The sequence below is a fragment of the Mesoplodon mirus genome (assembly GCF_964341445.2).
Source record: "Mesoplodon mirus genome assembly, chromosome: 4".
In the NCBI taxonomy this organism is placed as follows: Eukaryota; Metazoa; Chordata; class Mammalia; order Artiodactyla; family Ziphiidae; genus Mesoplodon; species Mesoplodon mirus.
In genome coordinates, this window is record NC_138979.1 from 33,558,776 (window position 1) to 33,583,847 (window position 25,072).

The 25,072-nt window shown below is 52.3% G+C and overlaps 1 protein-coding gene across 7 annotated transcripts in view; it reads left to right on the forward strand.

The window, feature by feature from the left end:
- ARNT2 (aryl hydrocarbon receptor nuclear translocator 2) overlaps positions 1-25,072 on the forward strand; it is a 192,503-nt gene that overhangs the window by 148,134 nt on the left and 19,297 nt on the right. For all 7 annotated transcript variants that reach the window (XM_082619590.1, XM_082619592.1, XM_082619588.1 and 4 more), the window contains 4 exons: positions 6,112-6,263; positions 16,278-16,350; positions 17,649-17,772; positions 23,322-23,421. In XM_082619590.1, the coding sequence (XP_082475716.1) occupies positions 6,112-6,263; positions 16,278-16,350; positions 17,649-17,772; positions 23,322-23,421 (449 nt within the window). The remainder of the gene's footprint in view (positions 1-6,111; positions 6,264-16,277; positions 16,351-17,648; positions 17,773-23,321; positions 23,422-25,072) is intronic.

A 25,072-nucleotide genomic window follows, 5' to 3' on the forward strand; every position in this document is an offset into this window, starting at 1 on the left:
ACCAGGCTTCTCACTGAGGACCTGCCACCTCCTGAGCCCGGGTCCACCTGGGAGGAGAGAGAGAGAGCCAGTTTCTCAAAGGGCTCCAGCGACTCACTTCAGCCCCCACAAAGAAAAGGACGGGTAATGTTACAGCAGAGGGACCTTTAAATGACTTTTGAAGAGGGAATAATAGTTCGTCATTCATCTGAGAGAATAAGTCCTTGACATTCTGCTTTACAAGTGTTTCAGAATGAGGGCCTCTGACAGCTGAGCTCTCCTATTAAAGGCCTGGATATGTCTGCACAAATAGATCTAGTGCTCCAATTACACGCCTCCCGTGCACGCGTAACCCCTCCTGCGCCCTGCGCGCTCTGCTCTGTTCTTCCCAGACATCACCAGCTCCTGGTTTTCTTTCCACCTGTCAGACTGCTTTGTCGTCCCTCTTCTGCCTGCGTCTCCAAGCCATGATGCCCTAGGGCTCCGTTACTGACCTTCTCTCTAATATCCCCCAGGCGATTTTTTTTTCATTAAAAAAAATATCACTGGAGTATAGTTGATTTACAATGTCGTGTTAGTTTCAGGTGTACAGCAAAGTGATTCAGTTATAAGTATACATGTATCCATTCTTTTTCAGATTCTTTTCCTATATAGGTTATTACAGAATACTGAGGAGAGTTCCCTGTGCTATATAGTAGGTTCTTGTTGGTTATCTATTTTATATATAGTAGTGTGCGTATGTTAATCCCAAGCTCCTAATTTATCCCTCCCCTCCAACGTTGCCCCTTTAGTCACCATAAGTTCGTTTTCAAAATCTGTGAGTCTGTTTCTGTTTTGTAAATAGGACAAATACCGTATGATATCACTCATAGGCAGAATCTAATTTTTTTTAATGATATAAATGAACTTATTTACAAAACAGAAACAGACTCTCCCAGACGATTTTATCCACTGGATGACTTCAGTCCAGACCATCGCCTGCAGATATATAGGCACCTACCCCACCCTTGCATTCGAATGCCCATTAACCTTCAAACGTAGAATGCTCGATTCTCTTCTCACAGCCCACAGTCTCCCTTGCACCACTGTCTTTCTGGTTGCAAAGGCCAGAAACCAAGAAACAGTCTTCACTCCTCCCTTCATCGCCCTCCACACATCCAGCCCATCGAGTGCTCCTGTTACACCTCAAGAGACGCCTGTAACCCGCCCCCTTCTCCCTCTCTTCGCTCCTACTGACCTTGCCTAGGCCACCCGTCCGTATCTCTCATTTTGACGTTTGCAACAGCTCCCTGGCTGGTCTCCCTGCTCTTACTCTTGTCCCAGGCCAAACCATTCTGAAAACGTAAATTAGATTTTGCCACATCTTTACCTGAAAAGTGCCGACGGCTTTCCCGTGCACCTAGAAGCAGGTCCAAGCCCCTTACTCACCACGGCTGCAGGAACCTCGCCCTGCATGTCTCATCCGCATGTGTTCACTACACATGGGCCACCCTGGCCTTCTTTTGGTTCCTTGAACACATTATGCTTTCTCCCACCTCAGGGCCTTTGCACGTGTCTCCTCTGACCCTCACTCTTCACGTGACTGACACCTCTTATCTTTTAGGTTTTAACTCCTGTCACCTCAGAGACCCTGTCAGTGACGACCCTAGCTGAGAAAGGTCCCCTAACCTTCTCAGTCCCTCGTTTTTCCTCCACAGCAACTGTCCCAGTTTTCAATTGTTTTCTTTGTCCATTGATTTCCTTTTTTTTTTTTTTTTCTGTCTCTTCTACTAAAACACAAGCTCCCTGTGGGCACGCTCCACATCTGTGCTTTTCACCATCATCTCCACCACTGGCTATGGTGTTTGCATGTGGATGCTCTTAATAAAGTAGTCTAAATGGATCATCACCCACAGCAGGTGACTTTCAATTTGGAAAAAATGTGGAATCAGAATGGCTAAACATTCAATAAACACTGCTATAGTATATCTCTTATGCCATCTTTGCTAAATATGTGGAAATTATTATAAACTGTGTGGTCTAGCATCGTCCTCTTTGGACTGGGTTGGCTTCATTTTCTTATGGAAATGAAGCTCTAACAGTGATGGGACCCCCCCCCAATCACTGTTGATAACCAGCCAGACCCTTTGTCATACATTATCCTGTATGATCCTCAATCCTTCACAGTATATTATCATCCCCACGTTTTTGCAGTGGAAACCAGGACTCAGAGAGGTTCAGTCACCTGCCCCGAGTCACACAGCAAGGCAATAACAGAGCTAGGGCTGGAGCCTGCCTCCTTCCAAAGCATCCATCCCCATCACCAAAGCCCCACACCGGCCTCACCATCTGACAGCACCCCTGAGATTTTAAAAGAAAAAGAAGGAATTTAACATCGATCCCACCCTGGTATCTGGCTTAAGTAACCCTCGCTCTGAGAGCAGCCACCTCATTCATTCCTCAGGCAGGAGGCAAAGCCAAAGCAGCCACGCCCTAGAGCCGGCAGCCAGGGCAGGTCACAGGGCTCAGCGGGCAGCAGGCAGCAGCCACAAGGACATCCTGGAGAGCGCCAGGCCTGGGCCCCTTGCTTGTGTTCTTTGGGTTCTAGCCACCAGTGGTCGGGGTGAGGGACAAATGTTGATAAAGGGAAGTGCCTTGTTTTTGCAAAAGCACGAAGGAGGCTATGTCAGTTCGGAGTCAGCCCTTGAACTCTGGATTTAAACAAGAGTATTTGAATGGCCCCGACGTGAGACCTTAGAGTGGGATCGAGTTTGTGAGGAATTTTGAGGTTGGTTTGTGAGGTTGGCTGGGAATCCTGAGTTCGCTCTGGTGTCTGCTCTTGGATTCCCTCTCAGGATCCCAGCTGACCTAGAAGTCAGATGAAAGGGTGGAACCCAGTGAGATTTAAGGCAGGTTCCTTCTTCTCTCTGCTCAGATGCCTTCAGTGGTGACAGTGGCAGTAGTGGTGGTGGTGACGAGCAAAGCTGTTTTCAGGAAGAGCTGGGCTAGGCTGGATTTATGCGTGGCCTTCGTGATCTGGGACACCTAGCATCGCACCTGAATGAGGCGCAGTTGAACATACCAGCCTGGTCTCCAGGCCTGGACTGTGATACCCACACTGCCTTAACCTAGTGCCTCGTCCCATCCCCCATCGCACCTCAGGTCTCCCCGCCCCCAAACCTCTGCCCACGCTGCGCCTTCTGCCAGGAGAGCCCTCCCCAGAAGGCGCAGCGTGTTCACCTGCCAGCATTTTACCCAAACCCACCTCCCTCCAGGAACCCTTTCTGGAGCCTGAGAAAGGCTGTCTCCTCGACTTGCTGGTAACCTGTGGCCCCTGATCTTGATCTCAGGCGGCCTCGGCCTGCAGCAGCTTGAAGCAGGGCTTCCGGTTCCCGGCCAGAGATTGAGGTCAGGTCGCGGCAGTGAGAGCACCAAATCCTAGCCACTGGACCAGTGGCCAGTGACAAGGCCCTGGCCCTTCAACTTTGCAGAAAAGAATCCCACAAGGACAGAAAGTAGTGAAACAAGTAAAATGTCCATTAGGAGGAAAAAGAGTACGTGTGGATAGACACACGGGTGGGCTCAGAGAATCACTTATAGGGGGCATTTCTTCCCGTTTCCTTTGTCCAGTCGTCTTGCTTTGCCTGGTTCTGAGTCCATATTTGATTTATCTCAGGATCTTCCCACATGTGTGCGTGCATCTCTTAGCCAAGGTGGATTCTAGTGAAGAGGCCTATGGGTAGGTTGACATCACCTACTACGGGGTGGCTCCCCTTTCCTTTTTGACCTCCAAAGAGCCTTTCTGCACGTGTGTAGTCAGGAAGGTCTCCTTGACTTCGAGGATGAGGAATATGTGGTCTTTTATCTCTCATCTGGTCAGGGCCCAACTCGTCTCTCCCTCCTGCTGTTTTGGAGTGTCTGCCCACAGCGGGGCAAACTCCAGCTGCTCAGCCTGGGGCCCATCTATCTCCTGCCTCAATCTTATGTTTCTGTAGCGGTATTTGCTCTCTGAGTTCAGTTACCCGTGCACCTGCCCTGCCTGTGCCAGGTGAGAAGCTCTTTGGGGACAAGTGTTCTGTCTCAGCTGTAGCGATTCAAGAAAAGACAAGGGGCACAGGGTCAGGTAGACCTGGGATCCCATCCTGTCTCTGCCCCTCCTTAGTCATAAGGCTTTGACAGGAGAGTTAACTCCTTTGAGGCTCAGTTTCCAGTTACACAAAATACTGCTGTGAGGACTGCGTGAGGTGAGATGCACAAGATGCTTGCACGAGGCGGGTGCAGGGCTGCGCTCCCTCCCTCGGCTCTTTAGCCGCAGCTCCAAGGGCTGAGCTTGCACACAGGCCGTGCCTTGGGAGTGTTGGTTACATGGAGTTAAAAAATTTCACGCCATCTCAGGCATCCTGGTTAGAGGAAACATGAAAAGGCTCTGTCCGCGAGCTTCAGAGTGTGGAAGACGTGGTCTCACGACGGGGGCGCTGCCTGTGTCCCGTGTGCTTTGTGCAGACTCAGAGGAGGACCCCTCAGAATATCGACCTGAGGGGCACGTGGCCTTGACCTCTGGCCAGCTTCCTGTTGGGGCTGCGGGCCGGCTGGCAGGCACCCCCGAGCGCCCGGCCTGGCCTCGCCCCACGACTTTGCTTCCTCACGTGAGGTGTCAGGAAGGGTCTCCCCTCCTTGCACTTTTGGTCTGGTTTCTTTAGCACGTGGAATTTCCCACCAGGGAGCCCAGCACCCTCAGGTTTCATCTCATCCTGCTCCCCAAGGGTGGTGCAGAAAGAGGATGGCCGCCCCGGCTGCATCAGCCCAGGGCATGGGGCCAAAGATGCATCAGGTCGGCTCAGGAAATGTGCTTGAGGTGCCTGCTCTGTGCCGGGCCCTGGGCTGAGGGTGGGGGAGACTCGGTGACCGAGGGGTCCCTGACGTCCAACCTGGAATAAAGCACAAGTGCCTCCCCGACCCCTAGGACCAGGTCCCCATTCTCATCTCTGGTCACACTATGGTCTGCAGTCGGGCCGGCCCGCTGCCCAGCGCCTGGGGCCTTCCAGTCCCGTAGGCCAGGAGGGGGCGCTCCTGTTTGCTTTGCTTTGTCCTGGGTGCATGAGCACAGCCAGGCCCAGACGCACCAGCCATCTGTGTCCTTTCTCCTCACGTTCCTGCTTCTGAGAACTGCCGCCTTCTGCACCTGCGCCCACCCGCCTCCGCATCTCCGGGTTTCTGTGTGTGATAGATCGTGTGTGTCTGCACCGAGCAGGAAAGCCAGCCGTGTGTTCGCTGAAACACACTTGTGGTTTGGAAGCAAGATCTTGGTTCCTGTCCCAGCTTTTCCACCAAAGTTGTCCGATCTTGGGCAACTTATTTTATTTCTGTGACACTCAGCATTATCCTCTGTAAATAGTAAAGCCCACCTCACCTAGTTCTTGTGAGGGTTTACATTTGGAAGTATTCCGGAAACCATACTGCAACATAAAAGTAATCCTAGAGGGACTTCCCTGGCAGTCCACTGATTAAGACTCCACGCTTCCACTGCAGGGAGCACAGGTTCGATCCCTGGTCAGGGAACTAAGATCCTTCATGCCACACAGCACAGCCAAAAAAGAAAAAAAAAAGGGGGGTAATAATAGATACATGCATACAAATAGATAATGCATAGAAATTAGTTATTTTATTTTATCTTCTCCCAGAGAGTATATTTAATCCAATCTACAATGTTAAACAGTTTAAGAATTTCTTAATGAGAGGTATGAATAAATAAACCCATGAATACAATGTCACGACATAGCTGAGTATGAGGGCCTTACTTCACGGGAGCACTGGCACCAAACTCAGAGCGCCCTAGCAGCCAAGGCGAAAAGGGAAACCCTCCAGCGTGTAGAGTTTTCATGATCTGATTTGTAAACGCTGATCTCAAGTGGGCATTGACTAGTTGGTTTCTCACACGGTGGCGACAGAACAACCTAAATGCAGTGCCCTGCCTCACGGGGGAAGTGGACAGAGGGCTCCCGTCAGGTGACCACTCTCTCCCACCCCCACCCTCCCTCCGTGCCTGTCTTTGGCTACGATGCTCCTGTCCTGAGCTCCCACCGGCTGCCTCCCCCTCCTCTGTCTGGCACCATCCTTCCTCCCGCTGATTTCCTTCTCCAAATGTTTGCTCAGGTGGTGAAGCTGAAAGGCCAAGTGCTGTCGGTCATGTATCGATTCCGCACCAAGAACCGGGAGTGGGTGTTAATCCGCACCAGCAGCTTCACCTTCCAGAACCCCTATTCTGATGAGATCGAGTACATCATCTGCACCAACACCAATGTCAAGTACGTACCTTCCCCTCCCGGGACCCCCTTCTCAATTCCCTCCCGAGGTGTGAGACCCCAGCGCCGAGCGATGACCCCCATGGCCCTCCTGCTCTGTCAGCACAGTCGGTTCGAGGTGCTCTGGTTTCCCATGCTGTTTCCTCTGCAGAGCCCAGCAGGGCAGAGCTGGGGGCTTCCTCGTGCCTCCGCCGTGTGCCTGCCGCCTGACCTGGTTTCGTGGTCCTGCTGAAGCCGGGGGCAGAGGAGTGAGGCTGAGCCTCTTGGCAGCGCTAGGGTGTCGGGGCAGGCGGCGTGGGGGTGGGCGCCCCCGGGACACGTGGTTTCTCTTCTGCCTGATCACTGACGCAGTCCTCCCAAGATCTTTGCTGGCGTCACCACCGCTGTGTCCTACGCATGTTAACACACAGACCCGAGCTCCGGTCTCGGCCCCTCCGGCTTCCCAGCCGTGTGATCTTGACTGCTGTGTCCCCTCATTCCTCACATGTGGAAGGGGTGATAACACCTCCCTCTCAGGCTCCCATGAGGATTGGATGAGGTCCGGCTCCTAGTTACAGGCGGGTCACACCTCCTCTCTGGACTTCCTCTCGAGGAAATAGAAGTCCAGAGAACCAACAGGAACAAAGGCAAAATGATGCTGAGGTGTGGGGGAGGAATTGCAGGCTTCAGGGGCACGCGGTGAGCTGACTGGTGAAACTGTCACCGTGGCTCCCCGTACCGGTCAGTGCACTGCTGTCCTCCACTTTCCCAGGTTCAACACTGAGTCCGTGGAGTCTGTTCCCACCCTGGCCACCTCCCCATCCTCATCTGCTAACAGCCCCCCTGGGCACTGATGCCTCCGGGCACTCACCGTGACCTCCTGGCCTCCCTCAGGGCTCTCCATTGCCATATCCCAGCTCCCTGGGTTTGGGGGTTCCCATCTGGGTCCCACAAAGCAGCCTCCTTTCCAGGCAGCACCCTCAGTGTCTTGGCTTTGGCCCTGCTCCTAGGCCACAAGGCACAGAGCTTGACAGGTGGGTCCACACAAGATCCCTCAGAGGACAGGTGACCTGGGTTTCAATCCCAGCTCCCACCTGGGCAAGCCACCTGCTCTTTTGAAGCCTCAGTTGCTCATCTGTAAAATGGGGAAAATAACAGAACCCCCCCACCCTGGCCTTGGATCCTGTGCGTAGACAGTGTGTGTGAATCGCCCTGGTGGAGTAGCAGCCCTGGGCGGTGGGGTCTGCAGCAGTCGGTACCAATGCTCTGGAGGCGGCGCAACCCCTCTGCCACCTGCCGCCGCTGCTCGGGTTTCTTGGCTTGTTCTCTATGGGCTGCCCCAGATCCGCTAAGTGCGCGCTTCCTTCGAACCCTGCGCACATCGTGTGGCCTTCCAGCGAACAGAGAAGCCAGGGCCCTCCGCGTGAACCTCTCCTTGTTCATGTGGGGGTCTGTCTCCATCCCCTCCACTCCTGCTCTGCTGGCTTCTCCCTCCAGGGCCAAGCCCTCCATTTGCTTTCTAGCTCCCAGTGCATCCTCTGTCTCCCGTGGCCCCTGGGTTCTCGTCCAGTCCCGCCACAGCCTCCCTCCCAGGCCCTCACCTAGGCACATGGCTTCCTGATCTTGGAAAAACCCTGTCTTGCCAATCCTCCTTGCTTTTCCTCCCAGCTGGCCCTGCCACCTGTCTGTACTGGAGCCCCCTCACCATGCATCTCTTCTTGACCCCTGAGAGCCTGGCTGTGGCACCCAGCTCTGCTAACTTGCTTGCCCAGCAGCCACCAGGGACCCCATCAATAGCTCGTTCTCACTGATCATTTTTACCAGACTGTCTGGCCAACTCCTCTTTTTGTCTCTTTTTTTATTTTAATATAAATTAATTTATATATTTATTTATTTTGGGCTGCATTGGGTCTTTGTTGCTGCGCGTGGGCTTTCTCTAGTTGCGGCGAGCAGGGGCTGCTCTTTGTTGCGGTGCACAGGCTTCTCATTGTCATGGCTTTCCTTGCTGCAGAGCGCAGGCTCTAGGCGCACGGGCTTCAGTAGTTGTGGCTCGCGGGCTCTAGAGCACAGGCTCAGGAGTTGTGGCGCATGGGCTCAGTAGTCGTGGCTCACGGGCTCTAGAGCACAGGCTCAGTAGTTGTGGCGCCTGGGCTCAGTAGTTGTCGCTCTTGGGCTCTAGAGCGCAGGCTCAGGAGTTGTGGCGCATGGGCTCAGTAGTTATGGCTCACGGGCTCTAGAGCACAGGCTCAGTAGTTGTGGCGCATGGGCTTCATTGCTCTGTGGCATGTGGGATCTTCCCACACCAGGGCTCAAACCCACCTCCCCTGAATCGGCAGGCAGATTCTTAACCACTGCGCCACCAGGGAAGTCCCGACTCCTCTTTCTTTACATCTTATCCCTTAGCTTACTTGATTCTGATTCTTCTTACACCTCCATGTTCTAGTCAGGACTTTGCTGGTGGTGAGAATAACAGGAGTAAATATAGTTGTAGATCCAGGTATGCAAAAAGATAATGTTATTATGTTTTAATAACTGACTTTGTCTAGTCACTGCTTGGTAAACTCAGTCAAATGGAGGGGTTTTTGCTTCTCCCACTTCCCCCGACCTGGGCAGGAGAGGGAGCCGAGCGGCACCCGCTAGTGCCAGGCCTATGTCCCGCCCTGGCCTTGGGGAAAATGGTGAATCTCAAGAAACAGGAGGAAGAGTCAGACGGGCAGGGCTCAGGATCCCATGGCTCCTTCTTCGTTCTACACAGGGGAAGTGGAGGTGAGACACAGGCCTGACCTCCAGGAGCTCCTAGGATGAAGGTAACAGGTGTGCTCATTGACCTGGAGCCAGGGACGGGCAGTGGGAGCCCCGGGGGATGAGGCTGAAGTGAGCGAGAGAGCAACAGACCTGCTCGGCACCTGTTCAAGCCACAGCTCATCTGCAGGCTCCCCCTGCCTGTCCCGGCCCCTCTCCAGCCCCACCAGCTGCCTGTGCCCGAAGCCGTGGAAATGGGCAGGCCGGCCACGCATTCTGAGCCGTGGGCACTCTCCTAGAACGTTCACCCTCTTTTTTTTTTTTTTTTGTGGTACGTGGGCCTCTCACTGTTGTGGCCTCTCCCGTTGCGGAGCACAGGCTCCGGACGCGCAGGCTCAGCGGCCATGGCTCACGGGCCCAGCCGCTCCACAGCATATGGGATCTTCCCAGACCGGGGCACGAACCCGTGTCCCCTGCATCGGCAGGCGGACTCTCAACCACTGCGCCACCAGGGAAGCCCCCACCCTCTGATGCCAACCTGTTGACTGGCTCTTAGTGCAAGGTGCCTCCTGCTACGATCCTGTCCCTTTTCTCTTCCATTCATCCCTGCCTGTCGCGTGTGTGGTGCCTGATGTCTGTGGCTTGCTGCAAGAGAACCTCTGAGGGTGTGGCGGGAATAGCCCACCTGTCACTGAAGCTGCTCAAGTGCGGGCCTCCCTCTGCAGTAAAGAGCATGGTCCCAGGCTGGGGACCAGGCAGAGTCCTCTAGACTTAGGGCAGAAGAAGAGACTGAAACTCCCTTTTTTGGGGTTTTTGGTAGTTTTACCTTTTTCACCTTTCATTCACTTCTAACATGAATACAAGCTTCAGCCATCACGGTCATGTGCCTTGTTGCGACTCAGTTCAACGCAGTGGGTAGTCACTGACCACTGTGCCAGGCGTCCAGTAAACTCAGGACACCTCTGTTCTGGTCTCTGCAGCACTACCACCCCGCCCCCCCGGAAGGCTCCCATCACGTGGAGAGCGTGAGAAGTAGGCAGCAGGAGCGGGGGACAGGTAAAAACGCCATCATGAGGGCACAGCGTAGACAGAATTCACGCTTCCACACAGGGCCTCCGAGAAAGCATCCCCAGCAGGTAGCGCTGCAGCGGAGCCTGGAAGGAAAGTGAAGCCCTTCCTCCTAAAAGCAGTCACAGGCAGAGGTTTTGATTTATTTTCCTGGAAGTCAGACATCGTTGACAAAACAGAACATTCTGTCCCCAGGGCTGTCCCTACATCTCTTCTCAGGACGATTGCTCCTGGCAGCTCACTGAGGTTAGATGGGGTGACGATGTCCCTCGGCACATGGGCTCACAGCAGAGGCCTGAACTACTGTCTGCTGGACCAAAAGGTCTTCAGTGGGTAGAGATGGTAGGAAATGTTTACTGTGGACAGTAGAGGGCAGTGACAACTGTCACGAGAACGGTCCTCCCTGCTTCAAATTTGTGGCTAAACGTCGCCAGCAGTAGGCAGACTCGTTATGGAAAGGTCCTTACATGCTCTGTGCTTGCAGGGCGGGGGGCAGGGGGTGGTGGGGAGTTGCAAACCCAGTTGCATTCAGTCAAGAGCATCCAAAAGAAACTTCCCAGGGAAATGGAGTGTTAATGGTTAGCATTTGAAGCTGCTGAAAAGAAGGCCTCTTTGTCACCCTTGCCTATTTTCCTGTTACGTCGATGCAGGAAAATGGAACGAAGTCCAGAAGACACAGACTCCCATTTCACACACTGGTGGCGCCACTTTGAAACGTGCCCACGTCTTAGTGTCTAGTGATCGACACTGTTTCAGGTAGACAAGCCGTGGGCGTCTTGGTGCAGGGGTCATTCGCACGACCCAGGTGCTGTGCTTTCCTTAGCGGGGACCGAAGGCAGCCCTTTGCATCTGCTGGGTCTGAGCCCTGTTTGTGTGACAGCCCCTTACAAAGTCACTGTGGGTCTTCATAACCACAGCTGCGTGTTGTGCCTGTGTATGTGTGTCCTTGAAACTCCACCACGCCCATAGTCACGGTGGGCGTCTCAGGGCCCGCCGTCCATCCCCACGTCTTCAGGGACGGCAGTCTCGGGCCCAGCCCACCTGGCAGGTAGTTGGCAGGATGTGGGAGCAGGGAGTAAAAGGAAGCAAAGAAGACCTACAGGGAAGGTGTCATTCCTGGTCTCTGCAGAACCTCGAGAAGGGGAAGGGGCCAAAACACCCTGTCACCAAGCCCCATCCTGGGACTTGTCTTGGGTCCTGCCCTCTCATCCACCTGCAACAGACAACCTGGCAGAGAAGCGGCCCACAGGTTCCGTCTGGGGTCCTCTCTGGCCCTCCTTCTCCTCCTTGGCCCCTTCTCCGATGACCCCATCCAGGCCTTTGCCATCTCCTGGGTGAGCATCCATCCTCCTTCCTGACCGGTTCCTCCTGCCTTCCGTCCGGCCCCAGACGCCATCTCTCTAAAACCACACTCACACTGCGCCCTGTCCCTGATCAGAACAGTTCCAAACCCCTTGACAGGCACCCAGAGTCCTTCACAATGGGCATGCAGACGGCGCTCAATCAATGGTGGGTATTATTAGCCTCGCTCTGGTCAGCTGAGCTTGCCCAGCCCCTAGATGGCTCCAAGCTGGTTTCTGGTTACACCCAGGGGTGCGATCACACGCTGCCCCCGAATGTCCCCCTGATTGCTGGTTGCTCACTTACTCAGGCTGAGTAAAAAAACCTCCATTCTGGGAGCGTCAGAGATAAATTGACAGCATCTGCCCAACATCCTGCGCCTTCCCATGCAGGGAGGCCACACTGACAGGAAGCCTGGGCTTGCTGCGTCTGGTTTCTAATCATCAGCTCTAGTCCCCCAGCTAATGGGCAGGGGGCAGGGGGCAGCGGTCGGGGGCAGTGGGAGCCCGGTTCCCTCAGGTCCCTCCCGTGCACTGTCAGTCAGCTTGCAGCCGAGCTGCCGTGTCTCTCCCTCTCTGGAATTTGCAAGCACACCAAGGTTTATTTTTATTCCGTTGCCGTGAAATGTCCGAGAAAGCTCCTTTGGCCTCTTCTCAGGATGGGACGGCCTGCAGGTCAGCATTTCTTCCCCATGCACTCGGCGACGGAAGCGGAAACCAAAGGCCAGGACAGAGAATCTGATGTCCGGACCACAGGGGGAGTGAGGTTAGGATCCTTGGGATTTGCCAGCCAAGCCTGAGACTTTATTTTCCTTCTACGATGAAAGTTGCTTTCTGTGGTCTCAAAGCCCCCAGAGGAACAGAGCTGAGGACAAACTCCCATCGTAACGCCTCAGGCCCTGACCACACTTCTGTGCAAATTAGAAGCCCATCTTCCCTGCATCGCAGACCAGCCCCAGGGTACACAGCAGGGTGAATGGAGAGGTCTGGGTTTCTGCCCTGTTCACCCCACAGCCAGGCGCCAGGCACAGCAGCACAACTGCCCACTCACCAAGATTCTGTGCTTGGGCTGGACACCAAGGCTGAGCCACAAGGTAGGAGTCGTCATTATTTCTTGGAAAAATGCTTGTGGGTTGAAGGTTGGGCCCTGGGAAACTTGTGAAAGGAAGAAAGGGTGGTCCACGGATTCCCACCAGGAAGGGGAGTTCACTGCTCCAAAAATCCCAAAGCACAGGTCTTTTTTTCTCTCCCACCTGGTGGCTCAAGGTGGTGTCTTGTGGGGCCCACAGCTCTGGAATGGGAGGCGTGACATGATGGTTCCTGTTACACCTGTGGGACAGAGTGCGGGGTCTGCAACCAGACGGACTTGGCTTTGAGTCCTGTGTGCACCACACAGACCTGTGTCACTGCGCCTCAATTTCTTTATCTGTAAAATGGGACTTCTGCAGAGATGTGAAAACAGTAGCGAAGTACTGGCTCTGGGTACTACACTCGGATTTTAGAGGCCCTGCAAATGAAAGATGAGGGTGCCCTCAAGATGTAAATCAAAATAAAAGAAAACAAAACTGTCAAGTACGAATAAGAAAACATAGAAAGTTGTGATTTTTCTATTGATGATTATATCGATTCTTTAAAATGTTTTTGAAATATCCATTTTTTGGAAAATTACTTTTAGTGCTCCTGTTTCCTGGTGTTACAAGCATAGGCTTAGACTGCCTGGTGGGCAATCTCAGGATGCTGGTTTTATTATTAACCTTTTCCCTGGGCTCTCACACCAAGGTGGGAAGACATACTGTGTGCTCAGATAGAACCTCATTCTTGCCGTGTCGTGGCCTTAACTCAACATACCACAATTGCTTGCCAACTTGTCTGTTTTCCTCTGGAGGTTGTCAGTTCCCAAGGGCAGAGACCACATAGGTTCTGAATCATCATCCTCTCTCCAGTGCCTGGCACAGAGCTTGGCGTAGACATTTCAGCACACTTCACTGCAGACATGGCTCACCCGGGCTTAGTTCCAAATAAACTATTCACTGGGTCCTCCAACTGGGGTCCTTTTCTAGGATGTCTTCCCTTACAGGGGACACACACGCCAGGGGCACCAAGTGAAAGGCATGGCTGGAGGAGTGAATAGTGTTCGGACCGTACCTCTCTTTGAATGCTGAGAAAAAGAGTTGAGAAGCACAATTCAAGTTATTTTGTGTTTCTCCAGGGCAGAATTGGAACTCAAACTGGGAGTTGTAGGAAGGTAGATTTGGGCTGTTTTGGGGACGGACTTTTTATAGTGTTTCTGTCTACAAATGGAACGGGCTGCCTTGGAAGGTAGCAAGCTCCCCAGGATGGTGGCGGTCGGGTAGAGACTGGCCAGTGTCCCGTCTGAGATGATGGATCAATACTAGGGACTGATCCAGCTGGGGAGCTGGGGACCAGACCCCTCTGTTCATTCCGTTCCTAGTTGCTGAGAATAGTCAGGAAAAGGAATGCTTCCGCGCTCGGAGTTAGAAAGTCTCTTTCTCAGTCTTCACCACCAACCAGCCTGGCAGTTGTGTTGACGTTCGTGTTTGCCCTTTGAGACCTTGTTTCCACCCTCTGCCCTGCTGTGTGCCTGGGAAGGGCCAACGTTGAACTCTGTGGACAGGAACGAGAGGGTTTCCAGTTGTCCGGCCAGTGGAGGGACAGGCTGCAGACAGTGGGGTGAGAGGAGGCCGGCCACCTCCCAAGGCGAGCGGAGGCTGCATCGGGCATCAGGCAGCTGATCCCTGCCGGCCCCCACTGCCCCTTCAGCCCGGGGGGAAGTTGGACTTCCCCCCACTGCTGCTAGCCCAGGGGTTCTTCAGTATCCAAGCTGAGTCTCCCTTACCACTGTCCCACACCTGCCAAGTAACCCCTTCCCTACACCCTCTTTGATCACCCCTTCCAAGAGCGCCATCCAGTCTCTGCAGCCCAGTAGCCTCTCTGGGCCTCAGTTTCCCCACTTGTAAAGGGAGTTTCTAAAATATCTACCTCGAGGGTTAGCTCACGGTGAGGCTAACGTTGAGTTGCGTGAGTGCAGAGCCGTAGCAGAGGGCTGGGGCGGTTGCACAGTGGATGCCGGCGTCTTTGCCCTCCCCCTGGCCCAACTACACCGCTCCTCCGAGGGGGGCCCTCCAGATCCTCGGTTGCTGATTCAGGTTGCAGTTACCCCGCTGCGAGCTCGCAGTGGCCCCTCTGCAGGAACCTGCTCCCCTGACTGAGCCGACCCACGCCAGCCCACCCCTCCGTTCCTCCCCGTGGAGTGTCTAGTGAGCTCTCCGTGCACCTCACACCCCGAGTAAAGGCGGGGGGGAATCTGTGAGCCGTCCCTCCAGCGGTCTTGCTACCTCCCTGTCCAGGGCGTGGCCAGGGATGAGAAAAGCTTGATGTCTGAAGATGGACAAAGGGACCCCCAGGATCATTCTTGCCTTAAAATAGTGAAATATTGAAAACGAAAATCTGTCCGATTAATGCAAGCACTTAAGATATTTTTGTCCATGTTCCAAATCTTGTTCACCCACATAGGACATAACGTTTGTAGCCGTAATCATAGCGTCCGTAACATTTCGTGCGGAACTTTTCCACACGCTCTTATCACACCTTCTGGTGTTTCCAGGCGGTCTTCACAGTGGCCACTGCTGGTGACCGTGGAGGATTTCCTCAGCAAATTAATATACGTAGTTTACCAAGCCACTCCCCTATTACAGCCAGCTTTATGTGGATGGCTCTTGTTTCCTGCCCCTGAATCATTTCCTTAGCAGAAACCCCAGCAGCAGGGGGACCACCTGGAAGGGAAGGGTGTGGCCCTGGCCGTACCCCCTAATGTGGCCGCCGTACTGCTTTCCAAGAAGATTGTATCCACACACGCTTCTCCTACAGGGTGTGAGCTGAGTGGTTTCAACGCCAAGCCACCACACTAAGCATGTTTTTACCAACTTAGTAGGTGAAAAATTATACTTCGAGGTTATTTTAATTTGCACTTATTTTGTTTATTTTAGTGGTGAAAATATTTCCCTAATTACTTGCTTGTTATATGTGTATACATGTTACATGTATACATATTGCATATTACATATTTGTTTATGCTTGCATGGTCTGTTCATGTCCTTTAAATTGATGCATGGTCAAGGGTGGGGGACTGATTTTTGTCAGCAATTTGCCAGTAAGTTTTTGCCTGACATCCTTGTTGGTGTTTAAGGGTCATCCTGCCCCCTTTTTAGGCTCTGAGCTGCAGGACTCACTGTGCCTTGAAAGTAACCCAGTTTCCATACTTTAAAACGTCAAGCAACCATTCCCTCTAAGTAGTCTTTTGCTTTCCCAAGTCAAGCATCCCGGTACCATGCAGAGAACAGAGCAAGCCGGGTCAGACGCGTGAGGTCAGATCCTGGCCCTGTCGTGTCACAGCCACTTGCTGGTCAGCCAACTGGGACAACCGCTTGGCCTCTTTCGACTTCTGTCTCCTAATTTTAATGTGGGGTAAAGTAACCACTGTGAAAATTTAGCGTGAGACTTGGATGGGATGATGTCACCTCCTACCAGCTTACAGGGAAGCAAGCGTTGGCCGAAGCCAACCGCATCGTTGGGCTTTTCTGAATTTTGCCTTCAATTTTTTTCTCTTTTAGCGTTGGTGTCTTTTACCCTGCATAAAATGAAATCATAAATCAAAACTTATTTCCTAAATAGTGGCAGCCTACACTTGAAAGACAAGGCTTGGGGTCTTGACTTGGGACATAAAAATAATGAAATCAGTCATAACTGAGAACAGTTGAGAGATCCATTGGGCATTGCCGTCTGTGCCCTTGGGGAGTGGGGACAGTTGTGGCTCTGCCCCGTCGGCACCACTTCTCTTCTTCGTGACTGCTTACTCCTTGTTTCCCAGGCAGCTTCAGCAGCAGCAGGCGGAATTGGAGGTGCACCAGAGAGACGGGTTGTCATCCTACGACTTACCGCAGGTGAATTTCTGGAAAGCACTTTCCCAGTTGGAACTGTCTCCAACCAAAGGACTGCGGACTAAATCCAATCCTTAGCTTGAGCCCCTCAGCTCAAGAGGTGCTGTCTCTCCCTCTACCCACCCTGCAGAAAGCATTTTGGTCCCCGGAGTGGGGCGGGGGGTCGGCTGTGACTCTTCCATGCAGAGCCGAGCCGAGCCGTGAAGAGTGTAAAACAGGAAGCGCTAGGAGACGCGGTCAGCCAGCACAGTAAGTGCCCTACATACGAACCTTCAAGCTGCGAGCTTTCAAAGATGCGAACGTGCGTTCACACGTCCAGTCAGGGAAGTTAGCTCACGTGTCTGGCGTACATTGTCACATGCGTGCGTCCTCTACAAGTGACTGTGCTTTTGTGTACTGTACAGTACTGTAGAGAGTACAGTAGCACAGTATCTTTATTTCAAGCCCACGATGCCTGGAAGCAAGCGTAAAAGCAGCGGTGATGTAGCTGGTACTACTGTACTTTTCAAGGTACTGTACTGTAAGATTAAAAAGGTCTTCTTTATGTTTTGTTTGTTTTTTATGTAGTATTTGTGTGAAAAGTATGATAAACCTATTACAGTACAGTACTAGAGAGCCGACTGTGTTAGTTGGGGACCTAGGCTAACTTTGTTGGACTTACGAACAAGTTGGACTTACGAACATGCTCTCGGAACGGAACTCGTTCGTATGTAGGGGACTTACTGGTACTGAGATGCAGAGGCTGTGTGGGAACTAACCCTAACCCTAAGCCTAAGCCTAAGCCTAAGCCTAACCCTAAGCCAGCACAGCTTTGAACTGTGTCAGCCCTGCAGCCTTCTCGCTGCTTCTCCCGCCTTTAGTCTGAGACCCTCTGTTCTCAGCACACTTGTCCAGTCACAGCCTGTGTCTCCCACTTCACTGCCCTGTCCCCTTTCCTTCTCCATCTCCCCAGGCCCCCGCTGCGGGAGAAACCGCAGCTTGTGTTGGTATTTGGCCTCTCTCTCCAATTAAACTTTATGTTCACTTTTCCCGATATTTAGACTAGGTTGATTATTTTTATTTATCTCTCTCCAAGTGATCAGTGGGACTCCAGGGACCTTTCTGTGACCTCTCGTTCACACCCCCGCCCGTCCGTTCTTGGCTTTCCTGTACAGAAAAGCTCCTGCCCTACACAACACCGAAGGCTGAGATGCCAGCAGTTCTGAGGGAGGGGGACCTGGTGGAGGCAAACAGGTGACCGCTGGGAGCGTTTGCTCTGCACCTTACACGCAGGATGTTCTTGTGTTTTCATGTGCAAACAGGTTCCTGTCTCCAACCTACCAGCCGGGGTTCACGAGGCCGGGAAGTCTGTGGAAAAGGCAGACTCAATCTTTTCCCAGGAAAGAGACCCGCGGTTTGCCGAGATGTTTGCAGGAATCAGTGCATGTAAGTTTCCAAAGGATGCTGAGGTGAGATTGTGGGGTTTATAGTCGCCGTCCAGCCATTTGGAGGCAGCCACCCTTGAGGGTGAATTTACAGCGACTTCTATAGGGTAGAAAAGTAGCACCAAATACAGGGGTCCCAGTGGATCCTCTCTACTCCTGGCCTCGCCTCTCATTTACCCGTTACCTGGGGCAACCAACCTGGGGCCTGTGACATCTCATCTTCAAAATTTGAGGAATTGGAATAAATGAGCTCTATTAATCATGGTAGAATTTAGTTTTATCAAGACAAAGACATGTCCCTATAAAAAAAAAAAATCTCTTGGGACTTCCCTCGTGGTGCAGTGGTTAAGAATTTGCCTGCCAATGCAGGGGGCACGGGTTCGAGCCCTGGTCCAGGAAGATCCCACATGCCGTGGAGCAACTAAGCCTGTGCACCACAACTACTGAGCCTGCACTCTAGAGCCCATGAGCCACAACTACTGAGCCCACGGGCCACAACTACTGAAGTTCACGCACCTAGAGCCCGTGCTCCGCAACAAGAGAAACCACCGCAATGAGAAGCCCGTGCACTGCAACCAAGAGTAGCCCCCACAACTAGAGAAAGCCCGCGTGCAGCAACGAAGACCCAACACAACCAAAAATAAATAAATTTATTTTAAAAAAAGAATCTCAAAGTAATCTCTAATGCAGAGAGGACTGCATTTTAAAACAAAAATATGCAGTAAAAAGGAAGATAAAAATTTTCCAGTATCCTACCACCCAGATTTAATCTTTTTTAACTTTTTAAAAGTCCTTTTTGTCTTTTTCTATACATATGAAATCTTTTTATATACAAAATCGAGCTTCTGCTGTTTGGTAGCTTACTTTTTCACATGACAATTCATTATGAACATCTTTCTAGATTATTAAATGGTCTAAGTCGTATTTACCGCCTGCCTAGTGTTCCACTCTATGGGTGTTCCACGGCTCATCCTTCATGGTGGTCACTGGGGTGCTCACCTGTGTTAGCACTGCAGTTAGAGAAAATGGCGCCATTCTTGGGACTTCGCTGGCGGTCCAGTGGTTAAGACTCTGTGCCTCCACTGCAGGGGACTCGGGTTCAATCCCTGGTCAGAGAGCTAAGATCCCACATGCTGCGAGGGGCGGCCAAAAATCAATAAATAATAAAAAATAAAATGGTATAAGAAATATTTTTTAAAAAGAAAATGGTGCCATTCAAAGTTCAGGTGTCACGTGGAACCCACATGTGCATCTGCCTCACTCGCCCACTCAGACTGCCGCCAAGATCAGCAACATATAAAACTTGGAAGTGTCTTTGTCAGTTCCAAAATTCAGGGAAAAGATTCCATTTTCATTTGATCCGTGAGATACAGTGTAATCGGGATCAGCTGAAGGGAGAAACCGGCCGACTCACGCCATGGAAGCATGGGGAACGCAGTAATGGGAAGGGACCCCCATTAGCGTCCTCCTAGGACTAAGGAACTGGGGTCAGCACGGGCCACAGAGAAGACAGAGAGGCCCCGGGCCGCTGGGAGAGAGCAGATCTCAGGCCTCCTGCTGCCAGCACCTGTAGTGGAAGACCCCAGCCCTCATGCCCACGTGGCTGTGAACCAGATGCTAGGAAAGTAGGGAGCACGCTGGAGCTGCCTGAACTGAGAGCAGCAACAGAGAACAGACCTGTTAGCATGACGGGGAGGCTCCCCTCTGGTGGTTCCCACCAGCCATCCAGATGTGCCACCTGCCCACAGCGGTATTTCCTCGACTTTTATAGAGAATCGTAATTTCATCCAGCGAGAGGAAACAATAGCAAAAGTTCGTCTTCCTCTCAGATAAGCCTGAACTATTTGGTCAGATACCCACAGCATTTCTGGGAAACCCATTTGAAATTTTAATATTATACAAACATAGACCTTTTCCCATAAAGATGACAAAGTAGAAAAAAAAATTAACAGAAAAGGAAAAAGAAGGGAAGGAAAATATGTAATCCAAGAGTATTTCCACCAACCAAGCTGCTTTCCTATATGAAAAAGCAACAGAAAGACCTTCTCGGACATGCACCATCTACTTATACTTCCTGGAAAAAAATTACTTGCAGAAGACTGTGCTTTTTTGTGAAATGAATCAAAATATGGGACACAAGAATGGAAGTGATAGGTTGGAAAAGAAGTAGTGATGAAAAAGTGAAACTAGGGCTTCCCTGGTGGCGCAGTGGTTGAGTCCGCCTGCCGATGCAGGGGACACCGGTTCGTGCCCCAGTTCGGGAAGATCCCACATGCCACGGAGCGGCTGGGCCCGTAAGCCATGGCCGCTGAGCCTGTGCGTCTGGAGCCCATGCTCCGCAACGGGAGAGGCCACAACAATGAGAAGCCCACGTACCGCAAAAAAAAAAAAGTGAAACTAGTGACACCTGGAATTAATATAACACTGTTAGGAGATAAAAAAGATATTTAAAAATAAAAACCAGAGTCAATTCAGCAAAGATACATACTTTGGATCAGGGAACTAGAAACAGAAATTTCTCATCAGTCTATACTATTTTATCTCTGACATACAACTTCAAGTATGTTTAAACATAACCACTAATGGACGGAAAAAAAAAAAAAAAGGATGGAAGGAAAGAGGTCTCGCCTCCAAACCACGTCCAAGAAAAGACAAGGAAGTTTTTAGCAACTTGCAAAACACTCAGGAGAATAATAAAGAGAGAGAGCAAGAAACTATCAATAGCACGAGTAATGAAATAAGTTGATGCTCAAGGGCTTCTGATTGATAATTCTTGAATACTATGGTGCCAAAATATAATATAACCAAAACAAGATGAAATGAAATTATGTAACCGGAAAGAGCAGGTGGTGATGATGCTCTCCAAAACCAAGGAGGAAAGCAGAGAAAGAAGCTTATCGTGTACAGGTAAAAGATGGAACCTAAAATGAAGATATAAATGTCATGAACAATGAAATGTGAAATCCAAAAATAGTTTGAAACACAAGAGATCCTGACAAAGCCAGATTATAGTAGAAGATTTCAATATGCTTTTCTTCATCTCTAGCAAATCATGTAGATCAAAATAATAAAGGTATAGAATATTGAATAATTTTATGTATATATATATATTAAGTTATAGATAGATAGATAGATAGATAGATAGATGTAATTTTGTACCCCACAGATGTCCTGGAGCATTTAGAAAAAAAAATGTTTCTTATTTAACCAACCACTGAAAAACCTTAAATACATGAGAAAAAGTGGCTTGTGTATAGTCAAGAGAAGTCCAGAAGTCTTCCTAACTCATGCAACTTTTAGCCTCATCTCTTTCTCTCCAAGATCCAAGGCCTTATGATTGGGTTAGCAATACACGCCCAAGAGTCTGATCTCTTTCCATCCTGTAAGGATTTCCCAATGAGCACCCCGTCACTGCAGCAAAAGAAAATGGACCAGGAAAACTGCTCAGTGCCTCCGGTTTCTCAAAACGTCACAGAGGTTTGTTGACACGTGTGGGCAATTTGTCACATGGCCCCTGAAGCCAGATCTCTGGGCCCCAAGCCCTTGAGCCCGAGCGTCCATCACTTCTCACGCCCACTCAATGGAGGATCCACCCACTCCGCCCATCCCCCCACCAGCAAGCCAGAGACAGGTGCAGACGTGGGGTCTGTCCAGGCACAAAATAATTGCCATGTAACTCACCTTTATATCCTTTATTCCAAGATCTTGTTGCAAGCAGGGATGTTAGGGTCTATAGGAATAAGATACATAGGGCTTTTAAGATTCTAGGGAAATTGGGAGGGTGCTTCGGAGAGCCCTGGACCCCTCAATTACCAGAGGGAGTGAGAAGGCTCCTGTTCCCACTCCTGCTTCTCAAACTACCACCCTCTTCCTCGTGTTAAGATCTAACAGTCCAGCTGGGATTTGAGCCCATTTCTTCAGCCTCTCTCTGTGGGAGAGACTGCTGAGCTGAGTTTTCTACTTAGCACTCCGTGGTGGCAGAAAAGCATCCACTGTTACACATCTTGGCTGGGCCTGAGTGTTTTCACTTGTATGAGGAGCTTGGCCTCTCAAAGAAACCCTCGTGGGGGGCTTCCCTGGTGGCGCAGTGGTTGAGAGTCCGCCTGCCGATGCAGGGGACACGGGTTCGTGCCCCGGTCCGGGAAGATCCCACATGCCGCAGAGCAGCTGGGCCCGTGAGCCATGGCCGCTGAGCCTGCGCATCCGGAGCCTGTGCTCCGCAACGGGAGAGGCCACGGCAGTGAGAGGCCCGTGTACCACAAAAAAAAAAAAAAGAAACCCTCGTGGAAGGGTAAGGAACACAGGTCAGGGCTGCTCCAGGTTAGCTGGAGCACCTGCTGGGTTAGGGCAGCAGGGTCAGGCAGGGTTCTGGGCCAGTGGGAGGAGTGCTGGACTTGGATTCAAGCCCTGAGTCCTCCTTCACTGGCTCGAGAGCTTGGACAAACTGAGCCTCAGTTTCCACACTAGCAAGTGATAGCAAACATTTAAATGCTGTTGGCTGTGATACTGGCCCTTGTTCTAAGCACCTAACTTATGCTAACGCATTCAATTCCCACCACAGCCCTATGAGGAAGCTACTATTATTATCACCATCTTTCACTCGGGGAAACGGAGACAGGAGGAGGTTAAATAACATGTCCAAGGCCACACCCCAGATAAGTAGGGCAGAGCTGGACGTTAGAGCCCGTCCTCGTAACCATGGCTCCGCACCTTCTCACGCATAAAATGAGAGGGATCGGGGATTTCTTAGCGGTCCAGTGGGTAGGGCTTCGCCTTCCAGTGCAGGGGATGCAGGTTCGATCCCTGATCGGGGAGCTAAGATCCCACATGGAGACTTCCCTTGTGGTCCAGTGGTTAAGAATCCGCCTGCCAGTTCAGGGGACACAGGTTCGATCCCTGGTCCGGGAAGATCCCACATGCTGTGGAACAACTGAGCCTGCGCTCTAGAGCCTGTGCTCTGCACCGAGAAGCCACCGCAATGAGAAGCCCGCGCACCGCAACGAAGAGTAGCCCCTGCTCGCCGCAACTAGAGAAAGCCCGTGCACAGCAATGAAGACCCAGTGCAGCCCCCCCCCAAAAAAGCACAAACATATAATAATAATAAAAAGATCCCACATGCCTTGCGGCCAAGAAACCAAAACATAACACAGAAGCAATAGTGTAACAAATTCAATAAAGACTTTTTTAAGAAAATGGTCCACGTCAAAAAATCTTAAAAAAAAAAAAAAAAATGAGAGGCATCATACCCACCCCAGGTGAGAAGAACTCTGTAAAATACTGTCTGAGGAAGAACTCTCTTTAGTTCTTTTCATCTTCCCGACTCTCGAAAAGAGCCTGCCTTACAGCTTGTGGCCCAGCTAGGCTTCAGGGAACAGCCGGGGGGCCCTCGAGCAGCTGCAGAGATCAGGGCAGGGCAGGCTGCATGGGGATGGGATGGCTGCCCAGGCAGGGCCTGTGCACGCAACCCCTGCATCTGTGCTCGGGTCTCCCTGCCCTGAGGTCTGCAGGGCAGGAACTCCTCCAATGTGACCCTTGCTCTGTTTTTCCCAGCGGAGAAGAAGATGATGAGCTCAGCTTCTGCGGCAGGAACTCAGCAGATCTACTCCCAAGGAAGCCCGTTTCCCCCGGGACACTCGGGAAAGGCCTTCAGGTACCTGGTGGGGGCGGGCAGCGGGGCAAGAGGGCAGGAAGAGGCCCCCCTACCCAGTGAAGCCCTGGGTCTCAGAGCGTGGCTCTGTGTGCAACACATACTACACACCTCACTTGGTGCTTACACATCCACATGCCCGGGCCAGGCTGAGGAATCCGGTGGCTCAGGTTCTGCCCTGTGAGCCCTAGGTGAGTCACCGTAAGTGCATGGAGTCAGTTACTCTATATCAGATGTGAAAGGTGCCAGCCACTGCGTTGTGTAGCGCTGCCTGCCGGGAGAAGGGAGTGAGGTGGCCTCTAGCCAGGACCCAGATGGGGCAGAGCTGGGGACACCTGACAAGGCAGCAGAAAGTGCCCTGTTCCCTGGTTCTGAGGCCATGGCCAATTCCAAGGGGGAGAGGACAACTTGGCCCATGATGCCTGGGGTCTCAGCCGAGAGGGCCACTCATGGGAGGTACAAGCAGGATGTCTGGCCTTCCCACAGCTTGGTTCTTAGCATCAGGGACCTCTTGTAGGTCACAGAGGAAGCTGTGACAACACCACCATGACAGTACCACCAGAGGCAAGGCCTGGCTCCACTGCCTGCCGGGGAAACAGGAGCACAGGCTGGGGAGAATGGCTAGAGGAGAGACCCGCAGCATTCAGGGAGGGTGTGTGGGTACTCAAGTGAGCATCAGATGCCCGCAGACTCAGTAGGAGAAGCATCTCAGATGCGTGCCCAGGAGGATGGGGCTCCTCATACAGCCCAGCCTCTGGCTGACTTGGCCAGAGCTGAGTTTCCAGATAAGATGCAGGCAGGGGCCAAGACTGGGCAGGTGGGACCAGCCACCCCAGGGAGAGGTCCGGGCTGGGACTGCCCTCTCTAAGGGGATGAGGCTCATGCTTCCACACTGGTCCATGGACAGACCTCCTGGGGAAGCAGCAGGTAACTCAGCAGTTGTGCCCTGGAACAGCAGCCTCTGAAATCTCGGAGTGGCTCTGACCAGCCGTGCAGCTGGGCCTCGCTGGATTGCCACCTGTTCTGAGTCTCTGGGGAACCCTGGCCACAGGCAGCGACTCTCTGGTCTGGGGACAGGAGGACGAGACGACAGCCCCCAGTGAGCTGCTCCTGAGCCAACATCACTGCCGGTCACCCCGCTCTGCTGAGCGCTGGCCGAGGCTCCAGACCTCTGCCCTGCTGCTGTGTTACTCATGCACTCAGCACACGGTGACCAATTGTAGTTCCGTGCCAGGCTGTGCGCCAGCCCAGGCCCGTGTTCACCGAGTCCTCATAACACTTGCTGCTCCCCCCCCATCCCCCTGCCGTCTGGACAGAGGGCAGCAGGGACGGAGCAGAGGCCAGAGATGAGGAGGGACAGCCCGAGGCAGCGTGGCAGGGGGCAGGAGGGCGGCCCAGAAGCAAAAGTCAGGTGGCCACCTGCTGCCAGGGCGGGCACCCAGCCATCGGGGATGTGGTGAGCAGAGCCCAGGAAGCAGGAGAGATGGGGAGGCCTCGAGTCTGGGAGAAACGGAATGAGACCTCGGAGGCCTTGAATACCACGCCCGGGAGTTTGGACTCCATCACTGATGACTTGTGGGAGAAGAGGCCCTTGAGGAAGCAGAGTCCTGGAGAAAGTTCAGGGTGGCAGGGGTGCGGGGGGCGCAGTGGAGGA